The 25073-nt window shown below is 54.2% G+C and overlaps 12 protein-coding genes across 12 annotated transcripts; 7 read left to right on the top strand and 5 right to left on the bottom strand.

Moving 5' to 3' along the window:
• Nucleotides 1-544: 544 nt before the first annotated feature.
• On the bottom strand, nt 545-1860 carry MYCGRDRAFT_100038 (uncharacterized protein; the record flags this gene model as incomplete). Its single annotated transcript, XM_003853076.1, has 3 exons — nt 545-742; nt 803-1611; nt 1664-1860. The coding sequence occupies 3 exons, from the start codon at nt 1770-1772 to the stop codon at nt 545-547; spliced, it is 1116 nt and encodes a 371-aa protein (XP_003853124.1).
• Nucleotides 1861-2026: 166 nt separating this feature from the next.
• On the top strand, nt 2027-3491 carry PDI (protein disulfide isomerase; the record flags this gene model as incomplete). The annotated part of the gene is made up of 1 exon (XM_003853216.1): nt 2027-3491. A coding segment is annotated over one exon (1368 nt), but the record flags the coding sequence as incomplete, so codon positions are not given.
• Nucleotides 3492-4251: 760 nt separating this feature from the next.
• Nucleotides 4252-5058, bottom strand: MYCGRDRAFT_92814 (uncharacterized protein; the record flags this gene model as incomplete). The annotated part of the gene is made up of 2 exons (XM_003853075.1): nt 4252-4812; nt 4870-5058. The coding sequence occupies 2 exons, from the start codon at nt 5056-5058 to the stop codon at nt 4252-4254; spliced, it is 750 nt and encodes a 249-aa protein (XP_003853123.1).
• Nucleotides 5059-5856: 798 nt separating this feature from the next.
• On the top strand, nt 5857-6597 carry MYCGRDRAFT_92813 (uncharacterized protein; the record flags this gene model as incomplete). Its single annotated transcript, XM_003853217.1, has 2 exons — nt 5857-6042; nt 6097-6597. The coding sequence occupies 2 exons, from the start codon at nt 5857-5859 to the stop codon at nt 6595-6597; spliced, it is 687 nt and encodes a 228-aa protein (XP_003853265.1).
• Nucleotides 6598-7219: 622 nt separating this feature from the next.
• MYCGRDRAFT_40224 (uncharacterized protein) lies at nt 7220-7582 on the top strand (the record flags this gene model as incomplete). The annotated part of the gene is made up of 3 exons (XM_003853218.1): nt 7220-7302; nt 7365-7417; nt 7479-7582. Coding segments are annotated over 3 exons (240 nt in total), but the record flags the coding sequence as incomplete, so codon positions are not given.
• A 258-nt stretch (nt 7583-7840) lies between these two features.
• Nucleotides 7841-8941, bottom strand: MYCGRDRAFT_92812 (ARV1-like protein; the record flags this gene model as incomplete). The annotated part of the gene is made up of 4 exons (XM_003853074.1): nt 7841-7954; nt 8010-8570; nt 8620-8673; nt 8753-8941. 4 exons carry the CDS (start codon nt 8939-8941, stop codon nt 7841-7843), a joined length of 918 nt encoding a protein of 305 aa, XP_003853122.1.
• Nucleotides 8942-9834: 893 nt separating this feature from the next.
• MYCGRDRAFT_109272 (uncharacterized protein) lies at nt 9835-10711 on the top strand (the record flags this gene model as incomplete). The annotated part of the gene is made up of 1 exon (XM_003853219.1): nt 9835-10711. The coding sequence occupies one exon, from the start codon at nt 9878-9880 to the stop codon at nt 10709-10711; it is 834 nt and encodes a 277-aa protein (XP_003853267.1).
• An 876-nt stretch (nt 10712-11587) lies between these two features.
• On the top strand, nt 11588-13028 carry MYCGRDRAFT_40751 (uncharacterized protein; the record flags this gene model as incomplete). The annotated part of the gene is made up of 2 exons (XM_003853220.1): nt 11588-12535; nt 12588-13028. 2 exons carry the CDS (start codon nt 11588-11590, stop codon nt 13026-13028), a joined length of 1389 nt encoding a protein of 462 aa, XP_003853268.1.
• An 857-nt stretch (nt 13029-13885) lies between these two features.
• On the bottom strand, nt 13886-14290 carry MYCGRDRAFT_29011 (uncharacterized protein; the record flags this gene model as incomplete). The annotated part of the gene is made up of 2 exons (XM_003853073.2): nt 13886-13949; nt 14004-14290. Coding segments are annotated over 2 exons (351 nt in total), but the record flags the coding sequence as incomplete, so codon positions are not given.
• Nucleotides 14291-15516: 1226 nt separating this feature from the next.
• On the top strand, nt 15517-16667 carry MYCGRDRAFT_104283 (uncharacterized protein; the record flags this gene model as incomplete). The annotated part of the gene is made up of 3 exons (XM_003853221.1): nt 15517-15673; nt 15774-15908; nt 15969-16667. 2 exons carry the CDS (start codon nt 15800-15802, stop codon nt 16538-16540), a joined length of 681 nt encoding a protein of 226 aa, XP_003853269.1.
• Nucleotides 16668-17717: 1050 nt separating this feature from the next.
• Nucleotides 17718-19147, bottom strand: MYCGRDRAFT_92807 (uncharacterized protein; the record flags this gene model as incomplete). Its single annotated transcript, XM_003853072.1, has 2 exons — nt 17718-18382; nt 18502-19147. The coding sequence occupies 2 exons, from the start codon at nt 19145-19147 to the stop codon at nt 17718-17720; spliced, it is 1311 nt and encodes a 436-aa protein (XP_003853120.1).
• A 1642-nt stretch (nt 19148-20789) lies between these two features.
• MYCGRDRAFT_71508 (uncharacterized protein) lies at nt 20790-22692 on the top strand (the record flags this gene model as incomplete). The annotated part of the gene is made up of 9 exons (XM_003853222.1): nt 20790-20822; nt 20885-21160; nt 21216-21352; nt 21403-21440; nt 21500-21521; nt 21576-21958; nt 22029-22176; nt 22241-22356; nt 22436-22692. The coding sequence occupies 8 exons, from the start codon at nt 20888-20890 to the stop codon at nt 22690-22692; spliced, it is 1374 nt and encodes a 457-aa protein (XP_003853270.1).
• Nucleotides 22693-25073: the final 2381 nt, after the last annotated feature.

Genomic DNA, 25073 nt, shown 5'->3' with positions numbered 1-25073 from the left:
CCCTGCGCACACGTTGGAGAGCTCTGATATGGTTGATCGGTGAGCGGAAGGAGTGATGCATCGAGCGATGGCCGGAGAACAAGAAAGACTGGAACGACGGACAATTGAACGGAATAATGTTATGGCGGCGTGGTGGTGTGGATTTCTAGTTCTGGTGCTCAAGGCGCACGAGTTGACGCAGGCGTCCGAGACGTCAACGCAATGATCACGATACGCGTGCTTCGAATCAGAGATACCCTTGATAGCTCGAACGGTATATGCAACAGTTTGGAGGCGTACCTTTCTGAGCTGTGTCTGCCGTCTCTTCTGGGTCTCGTTGACAGATGGCCCCCAGGGTCTCATAACCGGCACCGCCTCGAATGTCTAATATGTGCGACATTGATCGATAGAGATCCACCGAAGCCTTGGTCTTGAGTTGACGACAATTTTGCACGGCGCACAAAGCCGAGATCGTCGTACGCAGGAGATCCTTCCAATCGGCACACTCGGCTTCGAGACATCGTCGACTCGACAAGCATAAGAAGTGCCCAGAAGATGTGCGACTTCAGCTTGCACCAAGACTTTGCAGTGCTAACCTGAGTTCCTTGACCGCAGTATCAGCATCTTCGAAGTTCAACGCCGATATCGCCCATTTCGCATGTTTCTGTGCGGCCAAAATCGAATCGTCATCAGTCTTGTAACCTCCAGCTGGAGGCAGCGTTGAGATCGGTTGAGATATCGTTGGTGCAGGTGCCCTCGCTGGCTGTGTTGACATATGATGTGGTGTTGGTGCAACAGGACGGTCTTGTGGAAGTGCGCCGACAGCAGGAGTCGGATGAGCCGCCTCTCGGGGCGGTGATGTATTGTAGAAGTCGGCCGGATCCGATGGCGCTTGAGGTGAGCTTGGAGTCGGTGGCTGAGCGTTTGTATTCGACGGTTCTCCGGGAATGGCTGGAAAGTAGCCTCCTCCTATTGATGGCGCTCTGCTCGAACTTACGGCTGCGTCACCCGGCAAGTTGGCCGATATGTGTTCGTCCGGCGTCCTACTAGGGACTGCAGGTGGTGCCATAGCCTCTGCATGCGGCGTGGACTGGCCCTGAGACGGATAACCACTATCAGGCGCACTCTCGACTGTCGGCGGTCTGTATACTCCGGCATCGTTCTCCATGCTCTTCAGCTCAGCCTCTATTCCGTCGTCCATCTCAATGTCCACCGGCTCCACAGGGCGTTCCACCACCGGATTGGATGCATTCGGGTCCTCGCCTGCTTTGATTGCCTTTGCTATTCGCAGAGCGTGGAACTTGGCGAATTTGATCTTCGCGACGAGCTCTGGCTCCAGTGGTCCCCATATGCTCACGAGTTCCATGAACGTCACTGATGCCTGAAATGCATCTGCAGTCTGCTTAGAGACCTTGTTTGTCCGTTGTGCCTCATCGCCTCGACTGAACGTTTCCAGCGCAAAGTTCTCGACGTACGCCTTCGCGGCTACATCGTCCACCACCGCGTCGTTTGTAGAGTTCTCCGCCTTGTATTTCTCGAGCTTGTCCATCAATTGTATCGCGTAATTCGTGCATTCTTCATCGCTGGAGTGCAGTTCTTTCGATAGGATCTGCTGCAGGATGTAGTACTCACCTAGCGCAAGATCAGTCCCTTGAGCAACAACTTCTGCAGCAGCAGCACCTACACCAATAGCTCACTATCGGCTTGAACCTTTCCAATTGAGCTGCTCTCGTTGCGAATCTTTGCACATCTGGAGCTGCTGCCTTGAGCTTCGCTGGGAGAGCCGCGGCCATGTTCTGCGGCAGATACGTGGATCGCGACCAATGGAATGAGGTACGTTCTGCAGGATCTTCCGCATGCAGAAGCACGTATCAGGTAAGTGAATGATGAGGTCTGAAGACGGGCTTTAAAGGTACCGGGAGGATAGACAGAGCAGCCAAGGCCGATTTGGCAGCTGAAAGTGGGCCCGAGCTTTTGCGGGGAAAGCTCTCGGTGAATCGTGAGGCTTGAGACACCATCTAAAGGACAACTTGCATATGAGTAGTATGTAAAAAGCCAACCTCGAGGACACATGTCCTGCAACTTACGTTCGTTCCGCGACATTCCATTAATCAGAAAGATTCTCTGTCAATTGGTTTAACACAATGGTCAAGTCAGCACAGATCGCCGCTGTTGCAGCGTCTATCCTTCTCTATGGCGCCGATGCTTTCTACACGAAAGACTCTCCTGTCCTCCAAGTCGAATCACGAACGTACGACAACCTGATCGCAAAGTCGAACCACACGAGCATTGTCGAGTTCTACGCGCCTTGGTGTGGCCATTGCAAGAACCTCAAGCCAGCATACGAGAAAGCTGCCAAGTCGCTCTCTGGTCTGGCCAAGGTCGCGGCTGTGAACTGCGATGAGGAAGCCAACAAGCCGCTATGCGGCAGAATGGAAGTCAAGGGCTTTCCTACTCTCAAGATCGTTCGTCCTGGCAAGAAACCTGGGAGGCCAGTTGTCGAAGACTACAACGGGGAGCGCAGTGCGAAGGGTATCGTGGATGCAGTTATCGATAAGATCCCCAATCACGTCAAGAGATTGAAAGATTCGGACATTGAAGGCTGGGTGGCAGCAGGTACAACACCAAAGGTGCTTCTGTTCACGGACAAGGGTACGGTCAGCGCACTGTTGAAGTCAGTTGCGATTGACTTCTTGGATGGCTTGGAAGTTGGGCAGGTCAGGAACAAGGAGACCAAGGCTGTAGAGGCGTACGGTGTCACAAAGTTTCCGACACTGATGCTCTTACCCGGAGATGGAAAAGAGCCCGTGAAATACGACGGTGAGCTGAAGAAAGAAGCCATTGTCAAGTTCCTCTCGCAAGCAGCGACACCGAACCCAGACCCGGCCCCAAGCAAGAAGAAGCCAAAGACCGATAAGAAGAAGGACAAGGATGCTTCGTCGTCTTCCAAGTTCTCGAAATCCTCGGCTTCACAAGCTTCGAAGCAGGCCGAGACGGACGCCGCCTACCAGACCGACGAAACCATCGTCGATAATCCTACGGACTCTCCCAGTCCCGAAGTTGACCAAGAGCAGAAGCAGAAGCCGATCAATCTGCCCAAGCCTGCCCCGTCGATTGCACAGCTGGCAGAGGAACTCTTGCTCCAGCACAAATGTCTCAACGACAAGGCTGGAACCTGCGTGCTGGCTCTGCTACCTGAAGACAGCGCTTCCGAGAAGACTGTCGAGGCTGTCCAAAGTCTGAGCGACCTTCACTACAAGCACAAGTCGGCCAAGAGAACACTGTTCCCATTCTACCAAATTCCGGCTTCGAATGCCCAAGCAAAAGCTCTTCGAACCCAGCTCGATCTTTCCCCAACAGAGGTCGAGATCATCGCTACCAACGGCAAGAGGTCGTGGTGGAGGCACTACAAGGGTGCGGACTTCAGACTCTCGGGACTCGAAGACTGGGTCGATGCTATCCGTATGGGTGACTCTCCAAAGTCAAAAATGCCAGATGGCTTGATCGTCGACTTTGCCGAACTTCCAGCCGAGCCAGTCAAGGCGGAAGACACTCCGGACCTCGCGGCGTTGAAGGAAAAGTTGAAGAGTCAAATGCCTGATGGAATGGACTTTAGCTTTGACGAGATCAACGATGAGATGTGGGCTCAGATTTTGAAGCAGGGTGAAGAGCTCAAGGCGGCGAAACCAGCACAAGATGCTGCAGAGCCGGAACCTGCAGCACCGGAGGCCGCAGATCCAGTGCCAGAAGTTGCGCCAGAGGACGATGGTCACGATGAGTTGTAGTTTGGTCGATGCCAGATCGTTCGCTCAGATACATACGCAATCTACCTGGTCAATATCCCCTCGATCTCAATGTCCACTCCTGTGTCATGAGAGACTACTGCTGGAAGCTTGTTTTAACCACTGTCAGTCATCGGATGCGACAGGTAACTCCAACAACGGCATCGCTGTGTGATGAATGTGAATGCCACCAGTCCTACACGTAGCGCGAATACACCCTGCTCGGCGCTGGCGGTCACGAACGATAGCATTGCAACACAGCATGGTAGTATCACCGCTCTACTGTACATGGAAGTCGAATGGGCCATGGGCAATTTCGCAATGTTCCGAGACTCTAGGTCATAGAATTCGTGGCTATGTACAGGTTCTCATTATCTGAGCTGACCGTCATGATCGTACTGCATCATCATCACCATGCAAAGCAAACCCGGTTCTCGCGGGCCCCTTGAGACAAGGTCTCGTCCAATCCCGCCTTTGGTCTTTCATTCGATCAAAGTGAATCGACAAAGCTAGTCTTCTGGCCCTGAGCCTTGTAGCTAGCACCTGGGAACTGGCTGAAGAAGGCGGAGTTGAACTTGCCGAGCTCAGGGCAGCTGAGCTTGGACTGAATTGGCGCAATCTGCGAAGTAACGAAGTTGAGAGCGGAGCCCAGTGCACCTAAAGCAGGGTCAGCGGCATCAGGCACGGCTTGTTGCGAAGCCCGCAACATGAAGTAAGCAAGATTGTTGCCCTCGAAGAGTGAAGCTCCGTTGAGGGCTCCTCCAGTGAGATCGGTGATGTCGACGCCTGTGAAGGAGTTGACATTTCCTGTGTTGCCACCGAAGCGAACGATTCCCGGGTCCATTGCATTGTTGACCTGAACGTCGGCGAGCACGGCCGGGATGCTGTACTGGATGCTGCTGGATCGGCGGTAGAAATTTTCCGGAATTCTCTCTTGACCTCTGTTGTGCACGAAGCTGCCTGGCTCTCCGGTGACACCGAAGAATTGCTCGAGGACATCACGGGTGAGGACACCACCTGGATTCTCAGCGGAACGGTTGGACATGAAGTTCTGGAACGAGTGTCAGTTTGCATTCATGACAGGGCCGGGCTATTGGACTGGACTCACAATAACGAAGTTGTGCGCAGCAGGCGCGACAAGACCAGCGAATGGCACCGAAAAATAGTAACCGTTGTTGGCGATAGACCATCTGGTCTGGTAGTCGGACTGGTCGGCGACTTTGTCCAGTGTGAGCCCATCCTCTGCCAGGGCGTAAAGGCGCTCCCACGAGCGCATCTGGAAGACGCCGAGTTGCATTGTGGCTCTGGTGGCTTGCTGCTGAGATAGACAGAATTACTCCAGATCCACAGAATACGTGAGGGGCAAGGGTCGGTGGCTGTCGAGCCGCAACATTCAGGACAAAGGCGTGTCGAAAAACTCATTTCGTCCAGGCTTTCGTCCAGGCTTTAATGGACTCTTGGTCTTGCGTAGCATGGCGAAGTGGCAAGCCATGGCACCCTGTGGACACGCACACTGGCTTGGATAACGCCTGTGGCGGTAAGCCACTGCACTCCTTGAGCGTCGCCCGGGTGAAACTTCTGGAGAGGCTATGCCGACGTTGGCCTCTTTGGTTTGCATGGCGTCGCCTCATCAGCCTCATGACGACCTTTGGCGCAGGACCCCGGCTTGCAGTATCGACGAGTACTCCGCTCGCGGATAACGATGTGGCCGGCGAATGTGCAGTGTGCAAAACACATCGAGTTGGTCGTAGGCGCGATGAATCAGCACAGTGGCCACTCTGGCACTGTCAAAGACTTCCTCTCTGGGCCGAGAGCCATCCTATCGGACCCGCTTGTTCGCAGGTCTTGCTAGATGTCAGTAGTGAACTATGGTGGTGTGTCAGCGTGCGCAAAGAAGCCTTAGGTAACCAGTACGCTCTGGTGTTGAACGATGCCGACGCCCATTGTTCTGCGAGTGAATCAAAGCGAGCTCACGGTAATCTGCGCCGTTTGTCAACCACAAAAAGCACGTCATCCGAAATCGTCACTTCGCGCCCCTCCTCAAACGCAGCTCACCAACAACAACAATCCTAAAGCTGCATGATACTCACACAGTATGCACTCCGACGAAGAGAGCAGCTTCAACGAGCTCGGTGCACTCATGAAGAAAGTCAGAGCTGTAGAGTCGATCGCACGCCATCACGAAGATGCTGTCAGGTTCCACGAAAAGGCCGGTCGAAACGCGGAGCTGCAAGCGGAGAAGGCGCGCACCGAAGCCAGAGCCCTTCGAGAGCTCTACAAGGTACGTCCGCACTCGGTCACTTTGGCCAGTCCATCTGCTAACATCAGCTCGAAGGAGTCCATCAAGAAGTTTGCCACGGCATTCAGCGTCGAAACTCCAGTGAGTGACTCATCTACGGCGGAGTCGATTCAAGAGAGGGCTCGCGAGAAACGCGCAACAATCGAGTCGCATCTGGATTGGCCATTCAGCGAAGGAGTGTTTTCTTCTGCCAAAATCCAAGCCATTGCGGCAACAGATGCAGAGTTCGGAGTAAGAGAGAAAGCCTCGGACACCAATGAGCTTCTCCCGACCTCTCTGCACATCTCACACACCAACGCCGCCTTCACCCTCGCCGGGAATACCTCGAGTGAGTACACCTCCATTTCCAGCAGCTTCGTTCAGCGAGTGGCGAAGAGAAAGGAGAGTATCAGCGCGCTGCAGAAGATGAATCCGACTCATCTGCGCACTGCGTCAGAGCCGACGCGCAAGGTGAGTCCGAAGGCTGTGCAGATGGAGGAAACAACGGAAGAGGAGGGACTGGGATTGGAGCATGATCACATCAAGGCTTTCCTGTGAGCGACAAGTGGTGACCAATGCGAGGTAGGTGGAGAATCTTTGAAGCTGCGCTTGGCATGTGCTGTTAGATCGCACATTATGAGCGTCGATCGGGCGGTGCGACGAAGGCCAGCTTGGTAGGTGGTCCAATTTTCCTAGAAAGCAGGGCGATTTGCGTTGAATTGCAAGCGACATATTGGGACTTTCCGCCGGCGATTTGAGTGGCAGCCGCTCAACTGGAGACCTTTGCGCAAATTGGTTTCTTGCGTGAAAGCCACGTGCCTCTGTACCTCTTAAGCTCCACCATGGCTGCGAAGCTGACGGCACGGACGGTCCTGTGAGCAACGAGAGGATGAGCTCCGGTAGAGAGTCAAAATACGAGTACGAGCACCTCTGAACCGCATTGAAAACGCATCTGGCATGGTGTGAAAGTGAAGTGAAGTTCGTCTGAGGAATCCAACTCAAATTCAAGCCCGGTCAGACTTCGGCCCGTTCCGAAGCTCCGACCTCCGATGAGCGTAGCTGACGGCCATGATCATGCTGCGACAACTGAGCACATCTGAACCAAGCACGATCTCACAAAATGGCGAACGGGTACGCACTCAAGCTCCATGGACATGACATTCCCTAACAAACCTGCAGATGGAGTCTCATAATCAGCATCATCGTGGTGGTAGCCATCGCGATGGCAGCATGGTTCTTTAGCCCCAAAGGCGAGAACCAGACGTACGTTTCTGCTCCCTCCAGACCTCACAGGACACCATCAACTGACCTTCTCCTCCCTGCAGCGTCTGGCGCTCAAGTATCATATTATCCGTGGCGAGCTGTTGGCTCATGTGGGGTGCGCACACCTCCCCTCGATCGAAGCTGAGGATATGGACCAAGCTGACGAATGTGTGCAGCGATCACTTTCCTCGCGCAATGGCATCCTCTCATCGTACCCGAGCGAAGCGACTTGAGACCGGAATTCAACGGCGGAAAAGTGCAAGGGAGCAGGGCGTTCTGAGAGGGTACGGCGGGTGAAGATGATGGGATGGCGAATATGGCGTTTTTGGGAAGGGTTGTGATTGATTGTATACTGGGATATATGAACGCATGGCAAGCAGAGCAGGCGGGAGAGATGAGACACCAATTTCTCGCTCGCGGAGAGAACGCCGCATGGAGGTCGAAAGGCGAACGATGGTCACATTGGCACGGGTCGATATTGCTTCATGGCATTTCATGGCAAAGGAGGAGGCTATTCTACACTGCCCTGTTGGCCCGATCAGCCCAAGCCTAGAGTCTCGACAAGCGTCCGCCAGACAACAATCAAATCTCCCGTCTCCACGACGCCAGCCGCAGCAGCGCCGCCATGAATGCCAACCACTCTTAAAATCCCCTGAATGCGTGTCAGCTTTCTTCATCTTCAGCAGTGAAACAGGCAAACAACTCACCCATCCAATACCAGCTCTAAACACAGCGCCCACAGCAGCCAAAGCCGCCGCTCTCACATACCCACAATCTAGTAGAATTTCTAGCGCCGCCACGTTATTGATAATGACCGCCCAACTGACTGCACTCGCGCTGCTGGGAAGATCGTACTTCCAAACCAACAACATCAGCGGGAAAAGCTTTGTGAAGCTGCTAACAAGTAAAGCCGTGCTGATGAGAGCCGAGTGCGGGTAGTGTGGAATCGCGGAGCTGAGAGGTCGTGGGAAGCGGAAGGATAATAGCCAGATGATGGGGAGGTGGAAAGAGGCTGTTTCCACGGTGCAGAGGATGAGGAAGAAGATGTATTGGATGAGGATCGGTTGAGAGGCGAGGTAGCTGGACGAGTGGTCGATGAGATCCGGTGGCGTGAAGAGTGAGGAGTTGGATCCAGATTGGAAGGGTGGGAGTGGTGGTGGTGGAGATAGTGGTAGGGTTGGAGAGGAGGGCGTGGCTTTTTCGATTCGGGCCCAGGTTAGGTAGACGTCGAATAGGAGGAGGAGGACGCCTAGTCGTTTGATAGATGGCTGTTCTTGTTTAGTCTGATGTCCTGAAAGCAAGATCTGTTCCACGTACATCTAGGGTGTCGTCTTCTCTGCCAAGTCGGTTGAAAAGTAGATGTCGATAGACCTGTCTCAAATTAGCAAACGAAGCCTTGAAGGACAGCAGACAAGCACAACGAACGGATCGTCCGATGAACGCGACATACCTGCGGCTTGATCAAGACCAAATCAATGAACAACACCACGAAATCGTGTTCGACATATTTGTCGGCGAAGCGTTTGCAGCGCGGACATTGCGTCAGACGCACGCCCTTTCCAAGAGCCTTGTCATCGGCTTTGCTGTACGTCGTATACAGCGTCGCCACCGGATATCGACATTCAATACATATCGGCATATTGGCATGTCGTTCTTCCACATTGATGGAGTTGATACGGCGGAGGGCTGGAGAGCAGGGGCGGCGGGAGGGCCGGAGCGATCCCTGCTCTAGTTCACTTCAACCTCACGTCCGAGGGTCTCCTCCTTTCTTCCACACCCACACCTACACTCACACTCAAATCACACGCATTGCTCAGGGTCTGCCTCATCGGTACTGCATACATTGGATGTAACAAACTCTGCCTCGAGGACCATGGCTCACGCGAGCCGTCCAGCAGGCGTCATAAAAACATGCTCAAGAGACCAGAGGTTTTGGGCATCAATACCATGGTCACTGATGGATGCGAGGACGCGGACCCGACAGTAATATCCACTGGGTAGACATCGAGCATCCATCGATCTTGAGCTTCCCGAGCCTCGCATCAAGAGAAACTCTGTACGCCAGCACGCGACATCGGACTGTAAATGGGGCTAGGGACACCTCGACAATGAGCCACCGGAGTGGTATTGTGCTATGACAGCTATCAGAACGCAATTCCATGGTCTATGTTCCGTCCTCTCTTCGGCGACTGGTCTTGAGCGTGCCCACCTATGAGCAAATTGCGAAGTCTGGGACGAAGCGTGGATTGGCCATGACGCACCCTTCACCTCTCCAATGGTCACGATATAATGGGCTAGGCCAATGGCGACCACTGATAGGCCAGTCAGCAAGATTCGGTCTGCCATAATTTTGGTATTGTCGGACCAAGTTTACTCATTTCCCATGCAAGCGTACCGATGTGACCTTTCCCTTCTGCCATATTTTCTCGACGCCCATCCTATCCTTCGTCTACAAAGATCCTCTCACCCGTACCTCTCTCTTTCAAACCTTGATCATCATTCAGCTTCTCAAGCGTCCACGCTCCGACCCCAAAACACTCAAAACCAAAACTCAACACCAAGACCACCTACAACCATGGCTCGCATGACAGCACCAGCCTGCGGCCAGCACGCTGTTCTCGTCCGCTTCCAGCGCAGTGTCAACCTCCGTAAACACCGAGCACGCTTGGAGTCTCATATGCTCTACCTCGAACAGGAGTACGCTCAACTCCAGGCGCTTTACGAGGAGAACGAGGCCGACATTCTCGACAGCGACACCATTTCCACCGTGGACTACTCCGATGCACTCCCAGCCGACCATGACAACCAAGACGCCGGCCTAACCTCAGAAGACGACGACGATCAGGGGAGCGAGGCTGGTCTTCTCGCCAATGACACCGACTCCGAGGAGTACTACTCCACCTCACCACCAGCCGACCATGGCGATCATGCCGCCGGCTACAGCTCATCGGAAGAGGGCGGCGAGGAGAACGAGGACGATATTCTCGCCATCGACACCGATCCCGAGGTGTACCGCCCCTCCCCGCCACCAACCTACCATGCCGACCATGAGGCCGACCTCACCTCATCGGAAGACGACGACCAGGAGAGCGAGGCCCAGTACGATGTAGACGAGTTCCTCTTCCCAGGTGTGGAGGAAGACTCCCTCACCTGGAGGAGTGAAGAGGAGGAGATCGAGGAGGAGACTCGCGCGCTCTCCGAGGAATCGTCCACCATCCCGGACGATGAGTCGACTGGCAGTGGGCCAACATCGCCGCAGTCCTCGGAGAGCGAGGACGAGCCGCTGGTGTCTCGCAAGCGGAGCGCGGAGGAGATGGAGGGGGAGGATGGTGATGAGCTTGGATGTGGCGGCTTGTGGGTTTGGGTACCTGGTCGTGGGTTGAAGTGGGCACGATTTGATTACCCGTAGAGAGTGTAGAAAGGGTCTCTCCGAACAGTGGTAGGGCGACTGTAGCTCCGAAGCGAGTATCAGATGTTCATAAACGGATCTTCAATAGGAAGCAAAGTAGAAGCGTTTCTTCGATAGTACAATGAAACCAATCGAAATACAATATTCACAAATTATTGCGACTGCCATCGTCCCTCGCCTTGATCACAGTAACTCTCAAGTCTCGCCTCCGAAGTTCCTCCGATCTGACACCCTGATCGCCACGGCCCGCTCTCCGCCCGCTCCGCTCTGTCAGATCGCGTGGAGCATAGAGTTTTGACATGCATCGCACCTGAAAACAACCAGCAACATCAATGCCATCCTTGTAGCATGACTTTCGATAAAGCTTTCGACTTACAACATACAACTTTCCATACAACTACAATGCTGCCGTATATCTTCTCTCTGATCTTACTCTCGGTAGGCGAGATCGACATTAGGATTGGACCACTGTAAATCGGTACCACAAGGCAAACAATTCATGGAGGTTTGTCATGCTGCTTTTGTGGGTCTTCTTTTTCGTCCGGCTGGTCTTGTCCGAGACGTGCTTTCTCCTATTGAGGAGTGTCTCTTCGCGTTTTCATCATGTCCACTTTCTGTTTTCGGGCATTGGACGATTCTGCTGTGTTTCATCATCGTGGTATTGAAGAAAGAACGCCGGACGACGCTCGCTCTTACTGCTGCTAGGCTTGTCAGACTATCCCTCCGCTGTGCCTCAGTCGCCACTTGAGAGGATCTTGGACGTCTTCCCGAACTACGCGAGGATCAGACTTGCGGGAGAACAGCACAGGTTTATTCACACCAGGACCACGCCATACGCAGCACTCGACCGGACAGAACGATAGGATGGCGACTACGATGGAATTGCCGAAAATTGATCCATACCTCACGGAATCGGACCAAATCCTCTTGAAAGACCTCTACCAAGACATCAAGCAAACCAATGCCTCCAGTCAAGACATTACCTCAAAATCCAACCCAGAAACCACCACAACATCGGCCATCACCCACCTCAAAGCCCTCAACGACCCCACCTCCCCCTCCTTCTCCCCCACAATCTTCGTCTCCTGGGACACCACCTCCCTCCCCCTCATCCTCCAAACGCACCTCATCCACCCCTACGCCCGCTTCGCAACAACCATCGTCCGCCATCCCACCGACATCGTCTTCCTAACCCACATCCTCCTCTACCTCACCATCCTCCTCCCCTCCGCCCTCTACCTCTTCCACGCCTTCACCTACCTCCACGCCACCGTCCACCTCATCTTCACAATCTGGTGCGCGGGGGGTTACACCCTCATGCTGCACAACCACATCCACAACAACGGCGTGCTCGCCTCGGCTTACAAATGGCTGGACTTCTCTTTCCCTTACGTCCTCTCCCCGTTGTTGGGACATACCTGGGACTCGTACTACTACCACCATGTCAAACACCACCATGTCGAAGGCAACGGACCGGACGATTTATCTTCCACGCTACGATATCAGCGGGACGAAGTATGGGACTTTGCACAATATGTCGGTCGATTCCTGTTTTTCGTATGGTTGGATCTCCCGCTCTACTTCCTCCGAAAGGGAAAGTACAACCTCGCGATGCGCTCGTTCGGCAGTGAAATGGCGAGTTTCGGGTTCATGGCCAGTATGTCAACATTCTTCGACACCCGCGCCGCCATCTTCACGTTGATCCTCCCATTCGTCGTCCTCCGCTTAGGTCTCATGGTGGGAAACTGGGGTCAACACGCTCTCGTCGATGAAGTCGAACCAGACTCCGACTACCGCTCTAGCATCACCCTGATCGACGTCGCCGTAAGTCCTCCCCCTTCTCCCCCTCAACCACCCCGCTGACCATGTGTGTAAGTCGAACCGCTTCTCCTTCAACGACGGCTACCACACCGCCCACCACCTCAACCCCCTCCGCCACTGGCGCGACCAACCCCTCCACTTCCTCTCTTCCAAGTCCACCTACGCTTCCAATCACGCGCTGGTATTCTCCGATATCGACTACATTTTCCTCACGATTACGTTGCTGTGGAAGGACTATGATACGTTGGCGAGATGTCTCGTGCCGATTGGAGAGGAGCAGATTGCCTGGAGTCACGAGGAGAGAGTGCAGGTTTTGAGGAGGAAGACGAGGAGGTTTGGGGAGGAGGAGATTGGGAGGAAGTTTCCGGGAAGGAAGTCGGGAAGGAAAGCCAAAGGGAAGAGAGTTGGGTTTGGGGGCTGGATCGGGAAGTTGGAAGCTTGGGCGAAGAAGATGGGTGCGCTGAGGGTTGGGGAGGGGGAGGGGAAGGGGGAATGAAAACGACAGGATTGAGCAGAGAGACAGAAAGGTTTTGAATGGTTCGGTATGAAAAATTGCCCCCGAGGTGTAGAATTGGCTGCGTGAGGAGAGGTCATTAGGGTTTTGGAAACGGTCAGAGGACGGATGGCGTCGAAGTGGAATAGACGAGCAACGGAGAGGATTCAGGAACAGCAGAACTAGCCAGTGGTAAGATATAGATCAGCCACAGCTCGGCAGAAGGAAGAAGAACCCCTCGCCCAGATCGGAGGCGTGAGGCGATAGAAGAGCAGACAGAAAAGCACAGTATGTTCAAGCCTCGGTAGGCGGAATGTAGTCCTGAATCACCAGAGTTGCTGCTCCCTCCTCGCCTTTCCTACACAGCCTTGTTAGGGTTCCCGTCCATCTCGGAAGTGATGTCTTGTATTATTATACAAGGTCGATGGCAGCTGCAGTCGTTTCCTTCGATGGGAACGTGCAAAATTCAAGCCCTGGCGGGTTCCGATTGGCCTGGTGGTCGGCTCCGACCTGTGTGTGAGGAAGTACTGGTTCAAACACGAGCGGCCTGCCTGGATGAACGCAGCGGTGGCTGAAGAGATACTGTTTCCGTAACTGTTGTCTCGGAACTCGACTCGGCGAGCTGAGGGAGTACAGCGGGGAGAGGATCCGATATTGGCGACGCTTTGATGTGACCTTGCTCCCGTCAGACGACTGCCCTCTCGGCATGCTCCGACTGGACCGCTGATGGCGAACAGTGTCGATGGGAGACACTGACGGTGTAGGCTTTGGCGTCTCAGCTGCGGTTGCTGAGGTCGAGGTCCATCTCAGGTTCTCTTTCTGCTCGTTGTCGTAGAGCCGGGAATGAGTCGATCAGTCTTTCAAGAGAAGACAAATTCCTTCAAGATCGGCGAACTCGCAAATTCCGGATTGAGCAGAATACATCTGCGCAATCTTGGTCAGTAACGGTACCCATGAGCGAAGAAAGAACACCCTCACGTCAAAAAATGCTCCAACCCCATCCGTCTCCCCTCCAAAAACTCCGGCCGAAATCTCGAAACGACACTCTTCCTCGGCAACTCCGGAATCATCTTCGCCGCGTGAGGAAACGCCCTCTTCAGTTCACTCCGCAGTCGATCGAATTCCGAGTACCGTTTCCTCAATTCCAATTCCCCGCCCTCGAGGGTTTGCACCGTGACGTGCCACACGACGTAGGCTCCGATGCCTGTGGGGCCGGAGATGAGGATGTAGGAGGATATGGAGACGGATTGGGCCCAGCAAGACTGCCATTTTTGAGAGGTGGAGGGGGATGAGGTGTGGTCGATTAGGAGGATTGCGGAGGGGTGGGGGGTGGAGGGGAAGGAGTGGGAGCTTGGTGAGCGGGTGTGGTGGGGGGAGGGGGACCAGAAGGGTGGGATGGTGGAGGTTGGGTTTTGGTGGTGGATGGGGTTGGAGGGAGGGGAGGGTGGTTGCTGTTGTGGAGATTCTGCGGGTTCAGTTGGGGCGGAGGCGGACATGGCGGGGAGAGATGGGTTTGCATCTTTGATGGTGAGGCCTAGGCTAGTGGTGCTGTGGTCTTCAGTGTTCTTGAGTTGGGTGCTGTCCGTATGCAGAGTTGTGACTACCGCGGAAGGCGAGCTAGACCGAACATCGGCCTCGGAAGTGTCGTCGTCGTCAATAGCATGGTCTTCCTTGTGGTGGTGGCGGGAACTCATGCGCAGGGATTGAAGTGGAGGCTAGGAACAAGGTTGGAGGGGATTCGTCAATTCGATCTCGACCGCGTCGCACTACTTCACATGCATCTGTGTCTCCTCATATGCAGGTCTGGGGTGGCGGCGGGAGGGTGGGAAGAAATATGTCCCCGGTCACGGCCAAGCTTCTGAGATGCGGTGACCCGAGGTTGTGTCGATGCGAGTCCACGTGAGAGAAAGCTGTGAGGATGTCCAGAAGCGGGGAGGTGGACAATCTTGGCACTGCTCGTGTCGTTCAGTATGGGATCCCAGCAGCGAGTCAAGAGATGTTTCTCAGTCATGTTCTGATGTTCAGAGCTGCAGTCCGTCTCGTTGTTGCCCTCTCACCAACCCGGCACGACTTCATTGGTCGAGATGCTCGTAGATGCACGTCTACGCCCAAGCGGGTTAGATCACGCAGGACAAGGTTCGGGATCGTCTATAATTATGATTTCCCTGCAGAGCTCCGACTCTTTCTGCTAGTCCAATCGTCAATCCCGATCAATCGCTGCACCAAGGCCGCGTATGTCTGTCCTCTCTCACGACCACTTGCATCTCGTTGAGCTCCGGGATATCCGGCTGAATTGTCCGTCGTAGGCATTGCCTTGTTGAGCGTCTCGTACTTGTTCCCCAGTCGCTCGGAAGAAGTCCTATACGCGGCACAACAGATGCACGGGAGCTAAACACGCGGGAAGAGTGGAATAAGCTCCAACGCACATACCACCCATGTCCATCCACATCTCATGACTTCTTCCTCTTCTCCCGTCTTCTTCTTCATCCAGTCTTCCCGTCCTCTTCTTCCAACGCGTTTCTCCTTCGTGCCTTCCTCTTCCACCTTCGCTCTCCTGCTTCAGCCCTCACACTCGCTTGAGCATCGCCTGAACGACAGTCGCTTCTTGCCTTGTTGACATTTACCATCGCCCTACTAGGAAACATCAGGTGAGCACATCCCGTGTCAGTGAGAGGAAAGACATCCACTCGCAAAGATGCCATTGACACAACAATATCGGACAACACAATACTCACAGCATACATCCAGATACATCACATAATACTCCCACCACCATGAAGTCCTCCACTACCGCAACCCTCACCACCCTCCTCTTCGCCACGGCCATCAACGCCCAGGACCAATACGCCATCAACCCCACCACGGTCAACGAGACCGTCCGCGGTACGCATCTCAATCCTCCCCTCCTCCTCCCTCAACCCAACTAACCTCCTCCCCTCACAGACTTCTGGTGCACCCAACAACAAGCCCAATGCCCTCTAATCTGCCTCCAAGAAGTCACCAACGACGACGCCACCACGCAATCCAACGACTGCAACCCCACCATCCTCACCTACGCCTGCGTCTGCTCCGACGGCACCTCCCCCAACATCTCCGAGTACTCCCAGACCCTCCCCTTCTTCATCTGCCAGGAGTGGGGCAACCAGTGCGTCGCCAACTGCGGCGGCAACGACGCCACCTGCCAGACCGCCTGTCGCGAACAACACCCTTGCGGCGCGCAGAACCCGAAAAAGGCAAATTTGAGGAATAGCACGAGTACGGCGACGGCGACGGAGGGATCGACGAGTACGATGGCGGCTGGGGGGATGAAGACTACGGATGCGAGTGGGGCGACGAGGGCGGTTTATACGCAGGCGTTGGGTGCGGGGCCGACGTCTTCGAAGGGGAGTGGTGGGAATGGTGGGAATACTTCTGGTGCGGTGAGGTTTAGGGGTTGGGCGCTGGGTGCGGGACAGACGTTTGGTGGGTTGGCGCTTGTGGGTGCTTTCTTTGGGGGGTTCGCTGTGTTGTTGTAAGAGGTGGGACAAGTAGTTCTGGACAAGTGTGCTGGCCTTGATCTTCTGCTTAGTGGCAGGAGAGGAGGAGGGAGGTAATGAAAGTCGGATGGTGATGCTTGTGGCTATTCATAATTGACCTTTCTGCTTTTGTCGTTCATTAGCGCTGCATTTGTCGACTTGGAGAAAAGCACGGAGGTTGGACGAGGAATCATGTTCAAAGAAGGAGTCTGGGCCGATGTATGCGTTCCGCTGTGAGTCTATCATTCACTCATGCGTCGGTTCATACATCCTCTTCCTTTAGTCACTCTACCTTCACCACTTCTTCGGTTCAAGCACAGCGCGACTTTTCTGATCTCCATCTGCACTTCGCCTCTCTTTTTCTCCAACTCTTGTCGGTCTCCTAAGCCATACCCTCCAGGAAGCAGACCCTCTTTCACCACCACTCCCTAAAACGAACGGATTTAGGAGCGTCTAGCATGAACTCTGAAAGTCGCAACGAGTTCACGAAAAAGAGAAGCCCATGATACCCAGCCACGCCGATCGAGAGCGGACGCAGCGGACGCAGCCGTTCCCTTCCGAGGCAAAAAGGCGCACACTTCCTATTCACCACCACGACCAATCAACCGACCCGCCCACGGACCGGCCGCACCACCTCAAACGACCAAACAAAGAAGAATAACCCCGGCATAGAATGCAAGTGAGGAACAAACTCAAACCATTTAACTGTCAGAGCAGTACCGACCTCGAAGAGCCGGCTGGTTTTAACAATTGATCAGAGATTCCGCGGGTTCGAAATGAACGATCCATCTTCCCGCTATAACCATTCGGCTAATCGGAGCGAGTTCTGAACCACGGAATTCTTGAGAACGGTGCCGGAGAGGGGGTATATACAGGCAAAGAGGGCGGTGGCGGTGCAAAGGGGGCGCAAGAGGTGAAGCGGGTGTGGGTCCGGGCGGGAGGGGAGCGGGTCACGGTAGGAGGTCGGCGCGAGAGAGGAGGGGGTGGATGAGCTGGGTGATGAGATGCGAGCGTATGGCGGAGGTCGATATCTGCCATACCTCATACTGGAATGAGTCCTGCTCCACTGTCAAAAAGGATGTATCCTGCCTCTCTGGCGGACAATGGTAACGGAACGGACGCCCTCCCACGACCCTTGGGAGCCGTGGCATTCATGAGCTCTCCTCTCATCGCCCGCTCACCACACACTCTTCAGATCCCTCCTCTTCGCCTTCTCCAACCTCTCCTCACTATACCGAAAGCACTCCGGCAACCCTGTCGCAGCCCACTCCTCGCCCATAATCAACTTCGCCAATCCCGGAGCCGCCGTCCATATCCTCGCCATCCCATGCCCGTTAAAGCCAGCGCAGATGTACTGTCCGTCTAGCCCATCGATGGGACCGACAAGAGGCACAGAGTCGGGCGTCATGGCGATTATGCCGGTCCAGTAATTTCCTGGTACGTCGCCATGGTTGGGTGGAATGGTCTGACTGGGGGAGAGTTTCGTGTGTTCTCGCTCGGCTGTGAGCGCTACTTCGGCGTTGTAGCCCGAGTCGTCGAATGTGATGAGGCCGTCTCGAGTTGACTGCGTCCACGAAGGGTTCTCTCGTGATGTGCCAAAGATGACGGTGCCGTCTTCCCGCCGCTGGATGAAGGAGAAGAAATGCTTCAGTCCGTATCGCAAGGACATCGTCTCCTTCCTCACCTCTAACCCCTCGACAGGCGGAAACGCATGTGCTTGCGCTCGATTCGGCGTCAAAAAGTCCCTCAACTGCGGCAGCAGATACGCAGCATACGCGTTCGTGCAGTGAACCACTTTCTCCGCTTTCACCCTCCCTCTCTCGGCGTCGTCACGATCCATCCCTCTCCCTCTCCATCAGCATCCCTCTCAACCTTCTCCGCAGCACAATACGTCCACAACCCCACCCCCCTCTCTACACATTCCCTCAACAACCACCCCGCCAACTTGGCCGGATGCACACTCCCCGCCGGCCACTCATACACCGCCTTCGCGCCCTCCACTCCACTCCTCCCCACCGCCTCCCCCTCCCCGTCAAAAACTCGCACATGCTCAACATCCCCACCCACCTCCCTAAACCCTTTCAACGCCTCCCCTTCCTCCCTCGCAAACCCCTCCGTCAAACAAACATCCCTCGTAACCGTATCTTCAAAATCACACTCCACTCCCATCTCCCTGACAAACGCTCTCACCCTCTCAAACGTCTCCCTCTCAGACCTCAAAATCTTCTTCGCCTGCTCCACCCCATGAATACGACTGTAAGCCGCAAACCCCCGGAAGGCATCCGGTCGACAGTGGCCTGCGTTGCGACTTGTGGCGCCGGAACAGGCGGAGCGGGCTTCGAGGAGGAGGAGAGAGGTGGGCGGGAGGGAGTGGGTCGTTAGGAGGGTGTAGGCTAGGAGGGAGGCGGAGAGGCCGGAGCCGAGGACGACAATGGGGGAGTGGCTTGGTGGAGGAGTTGTGGAGTTGTGGTTGCGATATGGGAAGGAAGGGGTGGTTTGGTGCCAGTAGGAGGTTGAGGGAGAGGGATGGGGGAGGGAGGGAGAGATTGAGGGTGGATAGGATGGGGGAGGGGAGGTTGATGGGGCAGTTGAGGCGTGGGGTGCCATGATCTCTTGCTTGGAAGCGTTTGGAAATTGGAGATTGTGTTCAATGCCGTAAATGTGGTCAATATGAACGGTAGAGAATGAGGGTGGACAAACAGTGAGGAGGTGCAGATAGACACCGTACTACATCTTCTGGTCAGCAGAATGCTTACGTTGGGCCCGCTCGATATGTGCGATGTCGCTGTGAGGAGCTTCCTGCTGCCGGGATACTAGGTAGGAAACAGCTCTCGTATCCAAGTCTGAGCTAAGCCGAAAGAAGCTCATATACATTGACGAGGGAGATACGTATTTTGGAATCCGAATAGGCTGCCCCCAGCGCCAAATCCCTCGACTCGGGGACTAATTTGAATAGATTTGAGCACAGTATTAAACGGGACATTAAACGGGACATTGAACGGGACATTAAACGGGACATTAAACGGAATCTCGTAGGGTGACCCTGACGTTCTGACCCTGCCGTTCTAGCTTGTGACCCTGCCGTTACTGCTTGTGTAAAAGTAAGATACGCCCGGCGGTATACAGTGTACGCGTGAATGCAGCGCTAAGCCACTTGTAAATTTAAGCGACCAATCAGACGCGAGTAGCGGCCAAACCAGTTTTTGGCTGACTACCTGCAACTTTATATTGCGCTGCGCGCAATAACACGCGATAAGTCTCACTGCATAACGTATCACTCACCTCGAAACAACCTTTCCTGCCAACTTCACTTGCTCAACCACACAACAATCCAAACCGATTGCAGAAATGCTCCACTGCTAAAGGATACTGCTTCGAGAAAGCAATACTTCAAGCGGTTCAAACGCATCAAGACTCCTCACGAAGCTCCACTGCCCAGTCGTATCTCTCTTCTCCGCTTCGGCCACGGTATCGGCATCGGCAAATCTTCTAATTAAGATACATACATTGGCAAGCAACTGCGACCGTATCTAGGGGAGGCCTATCGCTATCTCGGTGCCCCGTTTACCGCCACGGGACCACAATGCTTCGCCTATGCTCTCCCGAAAGCTTTCCTATTGCCGGCTGCCAAAGATCGAGGACTTGAGGTGTTGAGAGTCTGGCACTTAAAGGCGCTGTTACGATACCGTTCAGAGACTGAGAGACATCATTTGAAGAGTTTCGCTTCTGTTTGCCCAATTGTGGGCAGCAGTTGAACGCAAGTGCTCAAGTTCCTCGTATTTGGACTGCGGTCCGCGTGGCCGAAAGTAGCGTCTGCGACCACGGCGACAGTGACAGGGATCAACCAGTCTAGTATGCGGAGCGACAATGATCGACGGTCTGCAGCGTCAAAAGACGAGCGCCGCCCGCTTTTGGAGGGTGTCGGAGAGGTCGGTTCTGGTTATTTGAGAACCGCTGCGGCTTCCTCTTCGTCTTCATCTCGTCCCGCGGAGAGCTCTAACACCCCAGAAGCATCAAGAAGCCTGCCTGTAGGGTCAGTCTCCAGCAAGATGGGTTTCTGGGCGAAAAGACCCGCGGTCCTGGCTCCTACGCCGCCTCGGTCGAAAGAAGAGTTGGCGTTTGTGAGGAGATTGGATATCTTTCTCATGACGTTTGGATGTATTTCGCAGGTGATCAAGTATTTAGGTAAGAAAGCTTCATCGGCCAACGCCGAGATGTGGAAGGACATGGAAAACTGACAGCAAGACCAGACCAGCAGAATATCAACAATGCCTACGTCTCAGTGAGCCAGCCATCACACACCAACTCTCTACCCAACCAACCACTAATACGCTCCCCTCCCAGGGCATGAAAGAAGACCTCTCCCTCAACGGCAACGAACTAAACTACTTCACCACAACTTTCAACGTCGCCTACGCCCTCATGCTCATCCCCTCGCAAATCATCATAACCTGGGTTCGACCCTCCTTCTGGCTGTCCGGATTAGAAGTCGCATGGGGTATTATGACAGGTCTCATGGCGATGGTGACGTCTGCGAAGCAGGTGTATATCATTCGAGCGTTCTTGGGTGCATTTGAGAGTTCGGCTTGGCCTGGGATGATGACGATTTTGATGCATTGGGTGAGTTGAGACAACAGGAGGGGAAGGTTGTGGGAGGTGCTAATGGGTTGGATAGTATACGCCGATGGAGTTGGCGAAGAGGATGGGGTTTTATCATAGCTGTCAGTCGGTGGGAAACATGTTATCGGGAGCGCTACAAGCGGCGATCATGAAGACTCTGGATGGGAATCTGGGGCTTGCTGGTTGGCGGTGGTATGTTGAGGATCTCAGGAAGTTGAAGGTCTAGCTAACAGTTGCCACAGGCTGTTCGTCATCAACTCCATTATGACTGTCATCTGGGGTACGCTTTCCATTCTCATCCTTCACATGACAACCTCGTATTGACCTCTTGTCTCATAGGCTTCGCGGGAATCTGGATGTTGTACGTTTAGAACCACCCGAAGCACAAGGCCAACTCCCTGATATTCTCTCTCAGACCTGACTACCCCAATAAGACCAACCCCCGCGCATTCTGGTTCAGCAGCGCCGACAAAGACCTCGCCGTCGCCCGCCTCCTCCGTCACAAACGCGCCGAAGCCAAACCCGTCACCCTCGCCTCCGCCCGCCGCACTTTCTCCAACTGGCTCGTCTACTTCATCGCCGTCCTCTACGCCGGAACCGTGCTGGCCACGTACGGGTACAATTACTTTGGCTTATTCCTGAAGAGTCTGACGAGAAGTGATGGGAGCAAGCGCTGGACGACGGAGCAGGTGAACCTCATTCCGATTGGAGGGAGTGCGATTAATATGGTCTTTGTGTGGTTCTGGGCGGTGGCGAGTGATGTGTTGCAAACGAGGTGGACGTTGATTGTGGCGCAGGGTAGGTAGTCTTCGAAGTTCTTAGGCTGAGTGGTGGTGGTGCGAAGACCGGCGCTGACTTGTGAGGATAGGTGTCATCTGCTTAATCCCCTGCATCATCATGTCTGTCTGGACTTCCCACCCGACGCAGCTCCCGATCTCGGCTGCGTATGCGAGTTACTTCATCAACTTCATGTGTCTCGGTACTGCGCCGTTGATCATGAGTTGGCTGTCCGACCTGTAAGTGTCATCGTCGAAGATTTGTCGTCAAGCATGTGAGACCTGACACTTGCGTCCATCGCAGCATTCCCCAAGATCCCGAAGCCCGCAGCTTGATCGTCGGAGTCGCCATCGCGACGTACTACGCCATCGGAGCATGGTCACAGGTCCTCGTTTGGCCGGCGAGTCAAGCTCCTTACTGTAAGCCCGCATTTATCCACTCCATACTCATCGCTGTCGACGCTACTTATCTATTTCGTGCCACTAACAAAGTGCAAAGACAAATTCGGCTGGCAATCCGCCCTCGCAATCTGGGTCCTCTGTATCGCCATGACTATCGCCTTGCGCTACATCGATGTGCGATGGATGATGCCAAAACGACTTGCGTTCGCCGAAGGGATTGAAAGGGGCGAGATATCTATTGCTGGACAGACGGCTGTCGAGGGCGTGGTTGCCGATGTTGAAGAGAGTGTCGATGGTAATGGGAAGAGAGACGGGAAAAAAGATGCGGGGGTGCAGGTGACTGATGACCGTTGAGCACGACTTGACTGACGGTTATCATCGTTGACGGTGGGACCATGCTCTGAAGACTCGAGCTGATGTTGATCTCAGTCGACAACGATCTCCGACCTTGTCCGGAGTCCGCTACAGAGAAAGGATCAGGATTCATCTGATCCACTTCTGACCCATGCAAGATCCCTGCCCTCCGATCATGCACGTCAGGACGAAAGGAGCGTTGTTGGTCTACACTACGAGTCTACGACGGCTTCGATTCAAAGCAGTCCCGCATGTAAGAGGGCCTCAGCCTTCTCAAGGTACACATCCGATGTTCCTTTCCATCTGCCATCTCCTTGCTACATTTCGATGACAGTCGCTCACCACGTCTGTGGCCAAGACATGTCATACAAAGAAACCATCCTTCTTGTTGCTTTCATCCTCACCTTCGCCTTCTTCGTTCATCACACTCAACCCATTCCCATGGAACTAGCTCAGCTCCATCACATCCTGAGTGCGTTCACAGGCAAAGGTCAGACGACTCTGGAGCTTTTTGCGCCGCTTTCAACGATCCTTGGTCGGACCGAGTGGTCCCAAGAGTTGATGACTGTGGTATCTGCAGTGTGCTGGCCGCTCGTGGGCGCGGTCGCTGTGTACAGGCTCCGAGGACGTTGCGAGGGAATCCAAGGAGCCGTGTGGTCGATTGCAACGAGTAGCTGGGTATTCCTGTATGGTGTTGGTGTTGGGTTCACGAAAGACGAGGGCAAGGTTCTACTCGATGAGGTATGTGGTCTGCAACATTGTACCAGACAGCTAGTTGATCATTCCGAACAGATTCATGACATAGCCGATGCATGCTTATGTCTAGCTCTTCTACTACTACCAGAGCGTCCGAACACATCCAAGTGGTCAAGCCTGGTAAATATCTGCGGAATACGAGAAGCGCTTATTCTTATGAGCATGGCTGTTGGGTGCAATATGGTTGATGGATTCGTTGCATACTTCCTGCTTCTGGTCCATCGAGCAGAAACTCTCTGGAGACGGATCGCAGACGACAAGCGTTCACCGGTGAGTGCACCTGGTCCCGTCTCGAAACCCATAGATTCCGATCTCATGCCTGTATCAGCTCTCCCTGTTCCGACATGGACTTGTCAGCTTCGCAATCTGGGCTTTGATATGGCCAAGTCTCATCCTCCTGCTCATCGGAGCAGTGACGCCAGCTTCAGAAGCAAAGGCGTGGGGCAACTACCACTTACGCTTCTTCTCAGCTCGGGCAAGGAGAGCCATAAGGCCCTTCACAGCACTGGACGCTTCCCCATCTACTGAAAACAGTCCTTCCGGACTGTATCCTGAACTGGCATACACACTTTACGTACCTGGAGCTGGATTTCTCTGGAGCGATGCGATGATGTGGAACCAAAGCTTACCGAGCACATCATCGCGGGACACCGATGTGAAGCACGACCACTTGACTCTGGACTGGCTCGCGGACGAGTCCTGGAGGGTCTTCTTCCAGGACAAGTACTCGGAGAGGTATCCTTGGGTCGTTGACATCGCTACTGACCCACTTCGGAGCGGGAGGGAGAAGCTTCCGGTTAAATCAACGGGTAATGTGCGTATTCGCGATCCGAACACCTCGCGATACTTGTGCATCATTGCGAATTAGTCCGTGGTCAGCGAAGCTGGATATGTTGACAGCAAAGCGGAGCACATTGGCCGGATTCGTGTTGGGTTTGTATAACGACTCTTCGTCCATGAGGATAATCCTCGCTAATCGGAACCACCAGCACTTTGCAAGAGTATCACCCGGAAGACTGCGACTGGTCAGCTTTCTATGACGCTTCAACAGACAGGGAAATAGCCTTTTACAATCTATCCCACGAATGCACCCTCGCTACGACCTTTCGGTCCATCCCTGAAGCTATCGAGCAGAAGACCAACGATACTGTGCAACTTTTCATGAACCTCAAAGTCGAAGCGAGCTGCACGAAGAGTGCGAGTAGTGCTAGCTCAAGGATGTTCCTAATCGAGACTGCTTTACGGAGCAAGCTCACTGTGAGACCTGCACCGCAGAAGACTCGCAGAGTGTGTCTGAGAACCCTGAAGGACGCTTTCAGATGGGCATGATGGAATGTCGAAGCACGACTACGGCTCGCGCGGTTTCGAGCGAGATATTGGCAATTGCAAAAGATGACGGAGTCGATACGACAGCTTCATGGGAGAGAAATGGAGGCACACTTCTTTGAGCCAGATGTTCTGGTAACAGGTGTGTGGTCAGCGATCTGGTTGTTGGGACTGGTCGGTCGTCAACGATGTCGGCGTAGCGGGTATGGACTGTCCTTACATTACAGCGGTCTCTTTGCAAGTGCTCACTTCCTAGTGAATGCTTCGCTCGGAGCGGGAGGTTTGACGAGCTCACGTGT

Source organism: Zymoseptoria tritici, chromosome 4 (genome assembly GCF_000219625.1).
Source record: "Zymoseptoria tritici IPO323 chromosome 4, whole genome shotgun sequence".
NCBI lineage: Eukaryota > Fungi > Ascomycota > Dothideomycetes > Mycosphaerellales > Mycosphaerellaceae > Zymoseptoria > Zymoseptoria tritici.
This window is presented reverse-complemented; position numbering and strand designations above follow the sequence as displayed.